General features: G+C 41.5%; 1 protein-coding gene across 1 annotated transcript in view; it reads left to right on the forward strand.

Moving 5' to 3' along the window:
- The window catches only part of ZNRF2 (zinc and ring finger 2), an 85,154-nt gene extending 74,660 nt beyond the window's left edge, over positions 1 to 10,494 (forward strand). Inside the window, exons 3-5 of the mRNA XM_074945593.1 lie at positions 2,047 to 2,152; positions 2,964 to 3,046; positions 4,600 to 10,494. Of these exons, the coding sequence (XP_074801694.1) occupies positions 2,047 to 2,152; positions 2,964 to 3,021 (164 nt within the window). The 3' untranslated portion in view covers positions 3,022 to 3,046; positions 4,600 to 10,494. The remainder of the gene's footprint in view (positions 1 to 2,046; positions 2,153 to 2,963; positions 3,047 to 4,599) is intronic.
- Positions 10,495 to 17,605: the final 7,111 nt, after the last annotated feature.

The raw sequence follows: 17,605 nt of genomic DNA on the forward strand, positions 1-17,605 counted from the left end.
AACCTAAGAAGCAGGAAGTCAGACTTTCTGTGGTTCTGTGCAGATCTACATCCTGGTTTCTATATTTGATCTTTTGCTTCATTGATTAGGCTTACATGCTTGTCATTTTCAGCAGCATGTAGCTAGTATGATGATGAGCACTATAGAAAGACCTATGAGAACAATTTAAAGATTTGAGTGTTCTCTCTTTTGAGAATCATGAAATCCTACATTTTTAAAAAATCTAGTGATTTTGGAGTGATGTGCTGAATGCCCTAAATCAGAGGTTCCCAAACATTTTTGCTCACCCCTCCTTCTTCTCCTTGGGAGTTGCATAACAGGCCCTTCCCCACCCATCCAGGGACCGGGGTAGAAAGTGATTTACTAAGGGAAGCAGGTGGCTTATGCCAGGGGTGCAGCAGAACCTCTCTGGCTCCATCCCTAGAGGAGCTCATGGCAGCATGGCGCAGACTGGGGCTTCTCATCTCTTCCTCTCCTTCCACTCCCACGCCCTCTTCTCTTTCTCCTCCCACCCTGAGCACAGAGTATCTTGCTTCTTTCTGCAGGCTCTGAAGTACGTAAAATACACACGGCTGTGGCTGTACGAATGGCTGGGCTGGGACAAGCATGCAGAGTTTGAGTTCCCAGGTTGGGGAGGAGTGGGGAGAGCAGCAGGCTACTGCTGGGGAAGGGCTGCCCCCTATACCCTCTCCCTGCTGTTGCCTGGTCCTGTGATAACCTTGTGCCCTGCACTTTGAAAACCAGTACCCTAAACAGTTAGTCAAAAGGAGCATTCAGCACACACGTTACCCTTTTTAGGAGTGTATCATTCAGCTCTGCCATGGATTGCCAGCTCTTCTGCTGTGACACCCTGAATGTGGCTTTTGGTTATGGTCCTTGCACTGTGTAAGTCCACGTTAGGCTATGTCTTGTACTCTACAGTACAATGGGCCTAAATTCGGGTAGTCAGGCCTCTTGATTTGTGTTGTACCGATGCTGAATTCTGCATCATGCGCTGCTGCTAAAAAAAGTATCCAGAAAATACAGCTTTTACTATATCACTCTAATATTTTTCATGAAAACCTCCATTTTAAAAGTGTGTTCTGTGCATTTCTGGCAACTGCCTAATCTCCCCATTAACTATGGGACGTAGTATTGATTCCACAAAATCAGGATACCTTGCAGAATTTAGAGTCTGTGAGCCATACCATACACCAGTTTGCAGTGCTGGAGAACTCTGGTTCCTCTCGAAGGGCCGGATGACAGAAATTGGAGGGAAGCAAGTGGGGAGGGGAAACAGACTGATAGTTGGGGTAGGTGGGAGGCAACAGGAGAACCAGGTACTCACAGGAGAGCTGGTGGGGAAGGTGCCAGGCATACAGTGGAGGGATGAATAGGAGGAAGCAGGAGGAGGGACTGGATACTTAGAGGGAGGATGCCAATGGGGTCTCTACCTAGCTAATTATTTTGAGGGTGGAGGATGTAGAAGGTGTCAGTCTGCAGCGTTCTTTTCAGAAAAGCCACTTGTCCAGGCTCAACCTTAGCCTCTAGCTCAGGGGTTCTCAAACTGGGGATCGGGACCCCTCAGGGGGGTCACGAGTTGTCAGCTTCCACCCCAAACACCGCTTTGCCTCCAGCATTTATAATGGTGGTAAATATATTAAAAAGTGTTTTTAATTTATATGGGGGGTCACATTCAGAAGCTTGCTATGCGAAAGGGCTCACCAGTAAAAAAAGAAAAATTTGAGAACCACTGCTCTAGCTCACATGTGTAATTAACGCAGAATATGTGCACTTGGGCGGGAGGAGGAAGAGTCCTACAGTTCTTTCCTTTGTTGTAGAACTGCATTTAGTCAGAGACTAGATCACAGCCATAGTTTAATTTGATCTCTTAAGACTTCTGATAACATACCTCTTACATCAACAGACATTATAAACATGCTTAATTTCACATATTGTACTGAAAGGGAACCTTAAAATTTTTTTTGTATAATTGTGTTAATGCTATGAAAGTTTTGTCTTAAGTGTTGATTTTTTTAACCATTTAAAACTGCCCTGTTTCTACAGAGGATGTACTGAGTAAAGATGCTGGGGAGTGTGCAATATGCCTGGAAGAGCTGCAGCAGGGGGATACTATAGCACGACTGCCTTGTCTATGCATATATCATAAAGGGCAAGTATTCTTCATGCTGTATTCTTCCCAGATAAAATGCCATATGCCAACATCGGTTGGGTAATTTTTATAAGGGTTTTTTAAAGGGACAATTAACATCTCGTCAATTTAAAACAAAACTTAACTAAAAGTACTTTGAGGTACTGCATCTTGAGTTATCCTCCCCTGCCCAAATATATTTGCTCTTATAGTCAAATTTTTCTTTTATGTTTTTCTCTTGTTGCTGTTTGAAAAACTCCCAGAAACAAAAGGGGGAAATTTTCTATACAGGGGAAACAGTAAAAATCACTATACTTGCACACACATTCTGTTGACTGCACAGACTAAAATTGAAAAATGTATATTTTTTTCTCTGATCGTTGTTATATTCATTTTAGATGGTGTTTGTAACAATGGGCAAAAATTGCAGGCAGCAGTGTGATTAGGGTGATGGTGTCCCTCTTAAGAAATGAAAAGTACAAAAAGTAATTTGTAAATTTGCTAAAACTTCTGAAATAAACAGTTATAACAATGTATACATTGATTTCTCTAATGTTTAACACATAGCACCATATGCTTTAGTGGGATTTTGGGATGTTAAAAATGATTAGTGAATGTTGACAAGTACTGTTCCACTCATTCTAGTTAAAGTAGCTTAGGTCTTAAAACACATTCTCTCTCTCTCTCTCTCTCTCCCCCCCCCTCCCTCCACCGCTCTCAAATGTTTCTAGTCACTTTATTTTAACTATGATAAAATTATTTAGTACACAACAATTGTTGGTAATTGTAATTAATATACTTACCTTCCACTTATTCTTTTATGTTCCAACAGCTGCATAGATGAGTGGTTTGAAGTAAATAGATCTTGTCCTGAACACCCTTCAGATTGAGACCAACAAGATTCCTCTTTTGTAGGTAACTTCTTTTTACATATTTCATTGATCTTTTCAGTAATAAGAACTATATAAATAAGTACATTAAATATGCACTCAGATCTAAGTTTGACCTAAAATAATTGGTAAATTCATTGTCATTCCAGTATATTTACTATCTATTTAAATTACTAGAATTCATAAATGGTTTCTGCACCCTCACATCCAGTAGTCTGGAATGATATATTGCAGTTTAACTACTGCAAAGTGACAAGCAGCAGTGCCATGTAAATTTTAATTATCTTTAAGATTATTTTGTTGTGTAACCTAAACCTACTTTAAAATACCGAATCCCCAGAATTTTTGATAGTTTAGTGAATGACCATTCTTTCTGGACTGAAATATGCTTTTTCATTTGGGATGTTACATAGTTTTCAGTGAGATCCTGCTTTTTACTTTTAACACACATTTGATCATTCATTGTTTTTTCTGCAATGCATGTAAAATGTTACAACCCAGCCTGCCCCATCCCCATTCACACAGATACAAAGCTTTCCTGCTTTAGTAGTGTGCATTAATGGTTTAGAATAGAAACCAGTTAGAGTCAAAGGACAAAAGGGGCATTTTTATTCTTCCAGGTATCTTGCTTACACTAACTACCAGCTCCAGCCATTACAAAACACGTTAGGGTTTATATTAAACACTATGGCAATCATGGAATGTGAACTCTTTGCCCCAAACAATATAGTGTTTTTTTTGAAGCACTGTTTGTTTGTGTTCTGCTTTCTATTTTACTTCACAAGTATGTGTTGCAGCTCACACTGCCAAAGCCGCCCAGAAGTGGGAGGCAAGTGGGCAATTTGCCCTGGGCCCCACAGGGGCCCCCCACGAGAATGTCTGAAGTCTGAGGTCTGAGACAGGGAAGGGGCCAGTAGTGTAGTGGCTGCTCTCCCACTGAGCACAAGTGGCGCCTTTTTAACTTTTACTCTCACAGTGGCGCTCCGGGTCTTCAGCGGCATTTTGGCGGCAGGTCCTTCAGTGCTGCTGAAGATCCGGGTGAGTACAAGCGGCTGGCACCTTTTTTTTATTTCCGCTTCCCCTATTCACTCCACCTAGCTACACCACTGGAAGGCGCCCCTGAAATTGCTTTGCCCCAGGCCCCCTGAATCCTCTGGGAGGCCCTGCACGCTGCAGTCATATTAGCAAGGGTTATATACACTGTCACACTTGCCAAATAACACATTACTGCAGGGACAACTGTTTTCCCCTTAGCACAAGACTAGAACTAATTTTTTACTTGGATATGTACGGTACATAGAGCGTCACGTATTTTCCCTGGTGTATTGAACTACAGGAGAAGCACAAGATGCTGTTTGCAATGATGTTTATCTTTGAAAATACTTAAGGATGTTTCAGGATGCTAAATCAAATGTGTTTAGATTGTAGACGATAGGAGTATACACTAGGAAATATGAAGTAGGGAAAAGTAGATTTTTCCTTGGATTTCTTTGTTTTAGCAAGTAATGCCTTACTGTGTATAATTTACTGAACTAGCTGGGAAAGTAATGTTTGTTATTTTTATTGGTTTTCTCACAGCTTCTTACATGGATCAGAAAATGTAGAGGATTTGAGATTCTGTCTTTGAACACAAATTTGAGAACATACTTGGCTTCAGACTTGTGTTCCTGTGTATCTGGAAAAGGCAACCATAGACAATCGTGTGGAACAAAAACTGCAGAGTCCAATTGCTTGCCAGTAGAGTCAGCATACCAAACATGCATATAAAGGACACGCAGGGATTTTGAAAATGCTGCACATCCTGTAACAATCTTCTCGCCACAGATGTTATTGATGATTTGTACTTGAAAGGCCAAAGTGACTAATTTCAGTCTAACTTTTAAGTTCTCTGCCGAAGCAGGTTATGGTTGTCTCTTTTCTTACCCAAATGGAAACTGATGCATTCTAAATCAACACTATCTGAAACATTTTCGTGAGGATCACCATGTTTTTGAGTGGAAGTGTTTTAATCTTCTCTTAGGCTGAAGAAGAGTAAATGGCAAGCAGTCTAGCAGTGTGACCTTATTCACTGAACTCACACCCAGTCCTCAGTACATTCTTCACCTTCAAGAACAGGAAATGAAAACTACTTCCACATAGGAAAACTGTATTTCAAAGTTTTTTTTAACTAAACCTTTGTCAGAATGCTTTCCAAAGAGTAAAACCAAGGCAGGTGACTAATTTATATTGATCGAGCTATAGAATTGTTGAAATCTGTATGCTGTATTGCTATTTAAGTGTACTAAAATTTCTCTGTTTTACAGCTTGTGGTTAAAAAATGCAGCAAAGCATAATCTTGCAGCTATGCAATTTTTTTTAATGGGAGAATTTACCAATTTTAAGTGCTGCCAGTTAAGGTAATTTGTTTAACGGGTATTTTTTTTAAATGTTTCAGGTAATTATTTTGTTGTACTACTTTCATCTCCAGGCTGCCTCTTTAGGTTTAGGGGAATAACTGCGAAAATGGGCACGGTGAAGTTTCCTAGGCATTAGAGTAATGATATTACATGGGGGTGGGATTTGCATTAACTTTTGAAACACTTTTATACGTAAATTTTTTAATTGAAATTTTCTTGATAGCAGAGCCATAGTAATTTGCACCTAACATCACTTATCTGTTTATGTGGACATTAGCATTGGCAGTATTTTTAACATGCACCTGCATTTGTTTAATTTATTACTATATTACTATATTTGTCTTACCAGGGCTTATCAAACATGGGATATCCATAGGGGGAAACATCAAACAAAATGTGGATAAATATTAGTTCCTATAAAACATCATAATTAAAAAACAAAACAAAATGGAACAGATATCATGGCTGAGAAGGAAAACATTACTTTATTTCAAGGACAGATATGTAGCAGCTTCTGAATTTTCACATTATAGGGACAGATTATGAATAGTTATTAGTGACTGCAATTTTTAGTTAAGTTTCAACAGCAAAAATAAATTACACAACACCTTTTTCTTAAGTGTCTAAGTATTGTCTTGTGTGCTCAATTTGGCTTGCATTGTATTCTTAAGTCTGTATTTTTCTCCTCTGTTGCTGCTGTTTCATATTAAAAATGGCAAGTAAAGGAGCAACTGCTGCAACCCAGAAGAATTAGTGCACTGCACACTATAAGAATCCCCCATTTTGCTTGTCAAATGTCTTTAGTCTAGAAAACCTTTTTCCTTAAACTTTATGCTGTGAAATGCCTTTTGCTATGCTGCAAATCTGACGCAATCAAAACTGGTTAATGCTGACAACTGACAGTACAGTTTCCATGGGCCTTTTTTCCTTACATAATCACTCTCAATTGAATCTATAGTTATAGGTCCCAACCATACTCTCTTTGACTTCAGTGGGAGCAGGATCAGACTCTGGCGTGTTTTAAACTGTGAAGTCACATCAAACAAGCTCTCCTGACAAATGTCTGACAGTAGTTTCCAGTATAGGTTCTGTTGTTGCAGGGAATTGTTTTGCTTCCGTGTATTAAGGAGAAAAAGTTACAGCAGCTGTAATATTTTACTAGGGACCTTGTTACCTAGAGGCTTACTTTCCTGGTATTTTGAATCACATCTTCTGAAAGTAAGTTTTTTGCATTTATATTGACTTAACATTTGTTGTTGGCTTCGTGCCATACAATGTCAGTGCACAATACACTTTAGTGCTCATCATCCTCCATCCACAACGAACTATGGGCTCAACTGCTGGAGCAGAAATTCCTCTGTAATTTAAAATGAAAGTTTGGCGTGTTTTGGTGTCCTGTGCTTCAAGGTTGTAGGTAGTCTTTGGTTTAGGGATTAAGTCGATCAGTCTTTAAACATGAATCTGTTTACCATTTATGCGTGATTTCAGTCGTTCACTCTTTCAATTCATCTGCTGCTTTTTCAAAACCTGAATCTTTTAAATTTAAATGAATAAGTAAACCGTTGAAAGGACAAACTTCCCAGCATTTATCATCACTGTCAGAAGTTTAAGGCCAGCGTCCATGCTGTAGTTGAAACATGCCAGCAGCTGTCACTTTTATATATGGTGGTTACTTGCAGGTTTGCCCCCCTGGCCATTGGAGAGAGTGGATTTTTTTGGTCTGTTTGGGGTTGTTAGGTTGGCTTCAGTCCTGGGGCCTAATCCTAGATTCCTGGTTCATCCAAAACACCTTCTGAAGTCAATGGAAGTTTTGGCTGAGCCAAGGAAAGAAGGGTTAGATCCTTAATGTGGACAAAGCTTGGAACAATATGGAAAGATTAAACAAAAGCTTGTATTCAGAACTCCTTGTGGAAGTTTGTGTATGTAAGCTTTCATCTCAAACTATTTTGTCAATATTATGAAAAAAAATTGTGTACACATAACTACATAATTAAGCCTACCCTCATTTTAAAAATATCCCCTCTCCAAGGTCTTGGACCACTGTGCTTCAATAGGGGAAAAAGTGTTCACTCTTTGAGTAGAGGAAGACCACACTTCCACACATTAGAAGCCAATAGGTTATGATAAAATTTAGGTGTGCCACATTTTCTGCTTGTAAATATATAGATTACCAATTTATATTGCTTCAGTTTTTCTTTCATCTGACCTATATCTTGCCCAAATATGTAAGAGTGAACTAATTCCCATACTCAGGTTTGCCATATACATACTGCTTACCGGAGAGAGAAGAAAAGACATGAAATGTGAAGTTTTTCAAAACCTCATTATATAACAAATGTCTCAAGTAAAAGCTTTGTTTAAAGGTGATAGGGAGTGGTTATGATTTGGGTTTTATATGATCATCCCATATGGTATCAGAGAGCCATGCTGCTAACAGTTACAGGACTGTGATTACCTGTCTTTTATATCTTTAATGCATCTGTTATCACTTATGTTTTAAAAAGTGAGCTAGTTTTCCCTGTGCATGTACTCTAGACATTGATTTGAGTGGAATGTAAAAGGAAAGATGGTGAGCCTACTTCAGATTTGCAGTATTTTATTTTGGGGAAAAATGAGTTTAAATAGATTATAAACTAGAGCGTCTCCCAATTCTAGTGTGCAAGGGGAAGTGTACTGCAGTATTTTTAAATGGGGCATTTGAAGGTAACCCACAATGGTGAGAGTGAATTCTTTGTGATCTTTTTTGCTTCTTTATGATTTAAAAAAACAAACTCCCCTGAAAGATTACAGGTATCTTGGTTTGAGTTCCATTTTTGCTATAGGACTTGAGAGTTAGTAAGCTTATGACCTCACAAAAGACTAAAACCTAAGCAATTGTGGGGAAAAAGAATTCTGCGTCCAAACTTTTGAAACTTTGTTTTGGTTATAATATCTAACTCCTTCTGACAAAAACTTGGGAGAAAAGCTTTCTTGCTGGAAGATTGAGCACGACTACTCTTTTATTTGAGGGCTTAAGACGTTCCCTCTTCAGTCTTCCAGGGAAAAAAGTTAAAACATAATATCTTTGATATCATCGCTAAGGAAACAGGGACAAACAATATTTTTTAAAATGCAGTTGCTTTTAGTTCCTTTCTAAGTCTCTGTGAATCTGAGCTGCTTTATCACATGGAATAGAATGATTCCACTTAGATTCAGGGTAGCTGTTTGTATTTGCTAATTCTGTGGTAGAGAGGGAGTTTTCTGACCGAATACAGAAATGCTAACATGAAGATTCTCAATTTATCCATGCCAATGGGTAATCTCAGCTCTGGTTTGACCAGGGCAAAATTTTGCTGTTCATGCTTCGGTCCCTCAAACTTTATGCATAAGCTTCAAAACTTTCTTCTTTTCTTCCTCCTCCTACCCCAACATGCTATATGATTTTTAGGAATTTATTCTACCCCTCTTCTTTGGACAAAGCTCCCATTGATGTCAGTTAGAAATATATTACATCATCTCATTGGAAGAGGAACGGTTGTCAGAACTCGTTTCAACCACTTCTAAGGTGCTTTTGTCAGTGGGTGCAGCTTGCATCAGTTAAGTTTTTGCCATCTGAAATGGCCTGAGGCAGGAGATTCTAAACAAAACAGTGGCCACGCTTTCTTTATGAGGTATGAAATTCTTTAAGAACTGGCACTGTGCTGTATTGCACATGTTGAATAGAGAAGTGCATTGCTCACTTCTAAAATTAGCTTTGTCATGACAGACATTCAAGATGTTTTCCCTGTTGGAATGGAGGACCCTGACTGTGCTTTAGGTGTGCATTTGTCTGGTTTTTGGTTGTGCTTCCGAAATTGAAACTGAGGTTTTGAAATCCTTGTTCCAGAAATTTCTCAGGCCACTGTACAGTGTTCTAAAGACTACAGGCTAACTTACTTTCCTAATGGGTACGTTGGGAGTCACCGACTGGATAAATTGTAAACTGACTTAATGAGAGGCATTACTAGTTAATGGAAGATTTTCTCCGATAAATAACTATAGCATATTTGCATTGTCAGAAGATTGGACTTGATTGGCTTGTATGCCTTTGCTGGCTCTGGCATCGATGATCCTTTCCCTAACGAGTTGCCAATGTACAGTAGCTAGCGTGCCTACTGCCTACCTGTTTGCTACTTGCTCATCTCCTTGTGTCAGCTCCTAATTAACATGTTTGTATGAGACTTTTGCCCTGGGGTCTGCTTTGAGAAAGGTTTTCAGTGATAAGATTGAGTAGACTCTGGCAGAGTTTCAAATGTAAGTAAATCTGTCCGCCCGCCAGTAAATAGTTCTTGTTTCCTCAGAAGCTCTCCTTTTTTTCTTTTTTTTAAACCCTTATTTTGTTATATGGGAAAGTATTTGAATGGTAAATATAGGTGGTCACAAGCTCCCAAGGGTTATGATAATTAATGGGAACATCCAGGTGTGTGGCCGTGTATATAAGGGGTTCTGTTAAAATACATGTCAAAATAAAGCTGAAGTGTTGATCGTTGTATAGCAGATAACACTCTTCTCGCTGACTTTGCCAAACTGTTGCACTTGAGGAGCTGGGGGCAGCTCAGTTATTGATGGGATGTTTTAATGAATGTCTTAATTTAAAAACTTCAACCTATTTTAACAAGTGGTGATTCAGCCTGGAACCTTTCCACTTGCCTGAGAAACTCTCATACTCTCTTCTTACCATTAAGCAGCAATCTGATGGTAGAAGATGAAGTGTAGCCACCGGTTCACATACCTGTTTCCACAAAATTAAGCGTCCACAAAGTGCTAGATGGAACTCTGTAATAGTTTATGAATGCTACAATTATTTGTAATGGTAATGGACAAGAAGTCTTCCTTCATTACCCTGAGCATAAGTAAGAATGTAATTTGCAATGTAAAACATGTTTGTAAATTTTGTAATTGAGCAGTATGATTGGAAGATGACTTGTGTTGAGGTACATTTTTTGATGGTCTGTCAATATGTAATCATGAATTAAATATTTTTTTATTGATTTAGGTTAAATGTTTAACATTCCATTTATGTAAAATATGTACAAATATATGTAATAAATCTTTTGAAGCCACAGTTTCTGTCACGATTCCAGGTGACTTTAGTATTGATAGAAAGAGTAATGCTGTAGATGGGGCAGAGTTGTTGTCTCCATGTTCTATTAAATACTATGGAACCCCCATAAATACAGGAGAAACAGTCATCGTTGAGGCGGCTATAGCCCTACAGGTAGGAATTCAGACGTATCGTGCAAGCTTCTGGCTCCTGATATGGCCCCTTTGGATCCTGCACTACAAAGAGGATGTAAAGCCAGCATAACTTGCCAGCTGAAGGTTCCCCTGGCCACATAGAACTGAGGTAGCTGACGCTATGCCACTTCCAGTGTCGTATGTGGGGCTGGAGGAAGAACATGACTGGAGTGTTGTATTCTCTGGTAATCCCTGGATGGCGTAACTGCTCTTTGGGATTAGTACAAATTGGAGAAGCCCTAAGACCCACTGTCCAGCCTCAGAATAATGGAGGTGAGAGGAGGATGGGGGTGGTAAAAGTGGCGAAAGCCTCCTTTATGTATCTCTTGTCTCAGCTAGACCAGAGGGTGAAGCATGATGTGTTAGTACATGGTCATTTAATCCAAACTCTTGTGCTACAACTCATCTGTTTCCCTTAACATTTAATGCTTCATTGATATATCCACAGTTCAGTTGTGAGTGGTTTCCTTATTCCCCCAGATGATCGTCAGTGCTCCACATCTACCTCTGACCAGCAGGCAGAATGCTAATGGGAAAGCTTCCCTGGAGATACGTTTGCTGCTAAAGTAGCTGATCGCCAGACAGTGCTGCAGAAGAAGCAGATGCTGGCAAAACAGCATACAAATGAGTTCTCTGGTGAGGGTAGAGCAATTTGTACAGGTAAGTGGCTTCTGCAAATTTAATCCCTTGTTAGAAGAGGGCAGATAAAAGAGGAGGCGACTTATCTGGGCTGTGCTCTGTGAGGTAGTGATGGAAAGACTAACAATGCCATTAGGGCTATCATACCAGCACTTCCCGTCTGCAGTGACGTTGACCACATGCTGGCTATACGGACGGAGGCACTGTTGCATGTGCACCATTGGGAACATTTAGGTGCATGGTCATGTGGTGTGGTGGTACGAGCATGCTAGGGAGATCAAAAAGTGATTGGCACACCAAATTTCACTAGCATAGACAGTGGCTTATGGCCAACTCCTCATACTCCGCCCAAAATCACAATAAAGGGGCCTTTTGCAGGGGAACTATAGCAGGTTTGAGGAGGGAACAAAATCCCTTTTTCCCCCCATTCACTCCCAAACTGCCAGCAGGACCTGAGACTCCCATGCTGTTCTCCTGGTGATCAGTTTTGGCCATTTCTATGTAGACATTTCTCTACAGCCTACATCCTGATCCACTCCCAAACCAGCACCCAGGCTGTTGCAAACAGCTGTTGTGGTGCTCAAGGATACAGAATTGATTGCGCCATTCATGCGGTGAAAGAACACGGGCTCTACTGAGTTCGGGGCCTTCCATGATGACACTGCTGCTGGAAAGATTTCTCTTTTGAATCTGTCAACTCATTGCAGTGTCTGGAAGAAACTTGGAACAAAACATCCACAGTAACTGCAGCATACAGTTTCCCAAATTGGAAAAAAGTGAGCCTAAAGAGTGGGCAGCTGCAGTTAAAAGCTCCTTTCTGGAAAGAGTTTCTCAAGCCCTCTGTTGCCTTGTTTAATTCCCTTCAGCATGGCCAAGAGAGGTTCTAAAAGGTTTGGGTGAGGAAACCAATCTGTCCAGGGGCAGTAACACTTTCTGGCAAATGCCAGTTTTGTGGCTATGTTCCGGGTGGTGCTTTGTTGTGATATAGGTGGGACTCTGGAGTAGCTCCATGGGAGCCAATAGTTATTCCAAACTTAGACCAATTTGAGTGAGAGCAGAATTTGTTCCTTCCCTCCTCCCACTCCTGGCCTACGTTGCCTCCTGGCCAGGGAGGTAGTGTGGTCTGATGTGTAGAGTACTGGACTGGAAGCCTAGGGACCTGGGTTCTATTCCGGGTTCTGCCACTGACCCCTTGCATGACCTTGAGCAAGTCACTTTGCCTCTCTGTGCCTCAGTTTCCCCTTTGCTCCCTGTTCCCATCTTTCCTTTTTAGCTTGTAAGCTCTTCAAGGCAGGAACTGTCTCTTGCTGTGTTTGTGCCTGTGCCTTGAAGCACAAGGCTCCAATTCCAGTGTGGGCCTCTAGGCACTATTATAATAATAATAATAGCCCCAGGCTGAGGTTTGCACAATATATACAGTGTCCAGGTTTCTCCTATTATATACTCAAATCAGAGTTAATTTGCCAGCTACTTGCAAACAAGTTCACTGAAACTGGAAAATGGTTGAAAATGGTTAAAAATGGCAGCATGGGGCTATATAAAGCTCTTTGCTATTAAGAAAAACTGACCTATAAAACTCTCAGGTTCTTTCTGGGCTTTAGCCCAAGTTTCTCAAAAGCCATCCACCACCATACTATGACAGGTTTCAGAGTGGTAGCTGCGTTAGTCTGTATCAGCAAAAAGCACGAGGAGTACTTGTGGCACCTTAAAGACTAACAAATTTATTTGAGCATAAGCTTTCGTGGGCTAAAACCCACTTCATCGGATGCATGCAGTGGGAAAAGGACTCATGCCATGGTGAGTGTCCTTTTCCCCCCTTTCTGTGGAGACCTTCTGGGGCAACCAATGTAAAGAAATAGAAGCCAAGCCAGTCAGTGAAATATGACCATTTATGACCGCTAAGATTATTTCTGGGGGAGTCCATAGAGTTTAATGCATGAATTATTCACACTCATGTCTTCACCAACAGGGAGTTGGCTATAATTACAATGAAATGTGCCCACATTTTTTGCTACTGTGATTTTTTTCCTGATTGGCTTTTGCTAAGCCTTAGTTCCTCGTTGTCCTTAGTGCTTGTGCTCTTCTCTCCCCACCCCGCCCCCTCCATTCTGGACACATGAAAAGAGGGCTTTATTGTGGAAGCAGTTGATAATTAGTCAGGATAACCATGTCTGCTTAGCAACCGGAATTCTGCTGGAAATTATTTCAATCCAGCAGGTACAGAAGTTCATGTGTTGCATTTAAATTGGTGGCATCTGTTGGTTTCATACTCTGCCTGACTACGTATCACTAGAACACATCAGCTCTGCCTTCAATTAGTAGAGCTGTGCTTCATTGGGCTTGGCACTTAATCTACCGTAGATGCCTGTACCAGAATGTTAATCAGGTGCTCGAGGGATTACAGTGCATGAAGGGGCTTTTTTGTGGGGCTATTGGCATGAAATGTTAGTGCTGCACGGTCTACAGCTGGTCCCAAAGTTCAGGTGCGGTAAAACTTGTCTGCCTTGATGTGAGGCTTGAGCTACGTTTTGGCCTATGTGTTTGCCATACATGTGTGTTATGGATGAGAGAGGGAGAACCTAATAAGAGCTAAAATTAGTTACCAGCTGGAAGGGAAGGAGTAGCCTGCAACAGTCCATGTCAAATGGCCACCTTAGGGAGGCAACTGCATTCCTCTCCTAGATTTAAAGGACCAGAAGAGAGCTGGAAAAGGCTCTTTAAAGGACAGGTTTCAGAGTAGCAGTCGTGTTAGTCTGTATTCGCAAAAAGAAAAGGAGTACTAGTGGCACCTTAGAGACTAACCAATTTATTTGAGCATAAGCTTTTGTGAGCTACAGCTCACTTCATCGGATGCATTCAGTGGAAAATACACTCAGAATACACTTATATACACACAGAACATGGAAAAAATGGGTGTTATCATACACACTGTAAGGAGAGTGATCACTTAAGATGAGCTATTACCAGCAGGCGAGCGGGGGGGCGGGGGGTGGAAAGAAAACCTTTTGTAGTGATAATCAAGGTGGGCCATTACCAGCAGTTAACAGGAACATCGGTGGGGGAGGGAAATAAACATGGGGAAATAGTATTACTTTGTGTAATGACACCTCCACTCCCAGTCTCTATTCAAGCCTAAGTTAATTGTATCCAGTTTGCAAATTAATTCCAATTCAGCAGTCTCTCGTTGGAGTCTGTTTTTGAAGTCTTTTTGTTGTAATATTGCAACCTTTAGGTCTGTAATCAAGTGACCAGAGAGATTGACGTGTTCTCTGACTGGTTTATGAATGTTATAATTCTTGACATCTGATTTGTGTCCATTTATTCTTTTACGTAGAGACTGTCCAGTTTGACCAACGTACATGGCAGAGGGGCATTGCTGGCACATGATGGCATATATCACATTGGTAGATGTGCAGGTGAACGAGCCTCTGATAGTGTGGCTGATGTGATTAGGCCCTATGATGGTGTCCCCTGAATAGATATGTGGACACAGTTGGCAATGGGCTTTGTTGCAAGGATAGGTTCTTGGGTTAGTGTTTTTGTTGTGTGGTGTGTGGTTGCTGGTGAATATTTGCTTCAGGTTGCGGGGCTGTCTGTAAGCAAGGACTAGCCTGTCTCCCAAGATCTGTGAGAGTGATGGGTCATCCTTCAGGATAGGTTGTAGATCCTTGATGATGTGTTGGAGAGGTTTTAGTTGGGGGCTGAAGGTGACGGCTAGTGGCGTTCTGTTGTTTTCTTTGTTGGGCCTGTCCTGTAGTAGGTGACTTCTGGGTACTCTTCTGGCTCTGTCAATCTGTTTTTTCACTTCAGCGGGTGGGTATTGTAGTTGTAAGAATGCTTGATAGAGATCTTGTAGGTGTTTGTCTCTGTCTGAGGGGTTGGAGCAAATGCGGTTGTATCGTAGAGCTTGGCTGTAGACGATGGATTGTGTGGTGTGGTCAGGGTGAAAGCTGGAGGCATGTAGGTAGGAATAGTGGTCCGTAGGTTTCCGGTATAGGGTGGTGGTTATGTGACCATCGCTTATTAGCACCGAAGTGTCCAGGAAGTGGATCTCTTGTGTGGACTGGTCCAGGCTGAGGTTGATAGTGGTTTGGAAATTGTTGAAATCATGGTGGAATTCCTCAAGGGCTTCTTTTCCATGGGTCCAGATGATGAAGATGTCATCAATATAGTGCAAGTAGAGTAGGGGTATTAGGGGACGAGAGCTGAGGAAGCGTTGTTCTAAGTCAACCATAAAAATGTTGGCATACTGTGGGGCCATGCGGGTACCCATAGTAGTGCCGCTGATTTGAAGGTATACATTGTCCCCAAATGTGAAATAGTCATGGTGAGGACAAAGTCACAAACTTCAGCCACCAGGTTTGCCGTGACATTATCGGGGGTACTGTTCCTGACGGCTTGTAGTCCATCTTTGTGTGGAATGTTGGTGTAGAGGGCTTCTACATCCATAGTGGCCAGGATGGTGTTTTCAGGAAGATCCCCGATGGATTGTAGTTTCCTCAGGAAGTCAGTGGTGTCTCGAAGATAGCTGGGAGTGCTGGGAGTGTAGGGCCTGAGGGAGGGAGTCTACATAGCCAGACAATCCTGCTGTCAGGGTGCCAATGCCTGAGATGATGGGGCATCCAGGATTTCCAGGTTTATGGATCTTGGGTAGCAGATAGAATGCCCCAGGTCGGGGTTCCAGGGGTGTGTCTGTGCGGATTTGTTCTCCCTGAAAAAGCACAAGTTTCTTGAGCAAATGCTATAGTTTCTTTTGGTAACCCTCAATGGGATCAGAGGGTCATGGCTTGTAGAAAGTGGTGTTGGAGAGCTGCCTAACAGCCTCTTGTTCATATTCCGACCTATTCATGATGACAACCGCACCTCCTTTGTCAGCCTTTTTGATTATGATGTCAGAGTTGTTTCTGAGGCTGTGGATGGCATTGTGCTCTGCACGGCTGAGGTTATGGGGCAAGTGATGCTGCTTTTCCACAATTTCAGCCCATGCACGTTGGCAGAAGCACTCTATGTAGAAGTCAGGTCTGTTGTTTCGACCCTCAGGAGGAGTCCATCTAGAATCCTTCTTTTTGTAGTGTTGGTAGGAAGGTCTCTGTGGGTTAGTATGTTGTTCAGAGGTGTGCTGGAAATATTCCTTGAGTCGGAGACATCAAAAACAGGATTCTAGGTCACCAGAGAACTGTATCATGTTCGTGGGGGTGGAGCGGCAGAAGGAGAGGCCCCGAGATAGGACAGATTCTTCTGCTGGGCTAAGAGTATAGTTGGATAGATTGACAATATTGCTGGGTGGGTTAAGGGAACCATTGCTGTGGCCTCTTGTGGCATGTAGTAGTTTAGATAGTTTAGTGTCCTTTTTCTTTTGTAGAGAAGCAAAGTGTATGATGTAAATGGCTTGTCTAGTTTTTGTAAAGTCCAGCCACGAGGAAGTTTGTGTGGAAGGTTGGTTTTTTATGAGAGTATCCAGTTTTGAGAGCTCATTCTTAATCTTTCCCTGTTCGCTGTAGAGGATGTTGATCAGGTGGTTCCTCAGTTTCTTTGAGAGTGTGTGGCACAAGCTGTCAGCATAGTCTGTGTGGTATGTAGATTGTAATGGATTTTTTACCTTCAGTCCCTTTGGTACGATGTCCATCTGTTTGTATTTGGAAAGGAACTTTTCATGTTCTGTGTGTATACTGTATTTTCCACTGAATGCATCCAATGAAGTGAGCTGTAGCTCACGAAAGCTTATGCTCAAATAAATTGGTTAGTCTCTAAGGTGCCACTAGTACTCCTTTTCTCTTTAAAGGAGTTCAGTGGTGACCAGGCAGGCCCAGAGAAGGAAGAGGAAGGATTATCTAGTGGAAGGCTCTGACTTGGGAGACCCTGTTCTGTGTATCTGTGTCTCAGTTCCCTTCTTCTGTAACCTTGGACAAATCACTGAGCCTCTCTGGTCTCTGCTTTCCATCTGTAAAATGGTGGTCATAGCACTCCCCTTGCTCCCAGGTTATTGTGAGGATAAATAGATTAAAGATTGTGAGGTGCGCAGGCAGTATGGTTATGGGAGCCATATAAATAGTTAAGATGGATAAAATAGTTCCAGTAGAAAGGGCTGAATTCCCAACTCTCTGATGGCCAAGGATCTGTAGAGAAAGCTCTGAGAGATTTTTCAGATATGGCTAATGGCTGTCTTCCTATCCCCTGTGACGTTTTCTGTAGTAAACATCCAGGTGATTTTTGAATGCCAGCTAGTTTTTCTACTTAAAATGTACCATAGGCATTTCTGTTGGGGTGAAGAGAAAGCAGGACTGGTCCCCAAA

Source organism: Natator depressus, chromosome 2, assembly GCF_965152275.1.
Source record: "Natator depressus isolate rNatDep1 chromosome 2, rNatDep2.hap1, whole genome shotgun sequence".
In the NCBI taxonomy this organism is placed as follows: Eukaryota; Metazoa; Chordata; order Testudines; family Cheloniidae; genus Natator; species Natator depressus.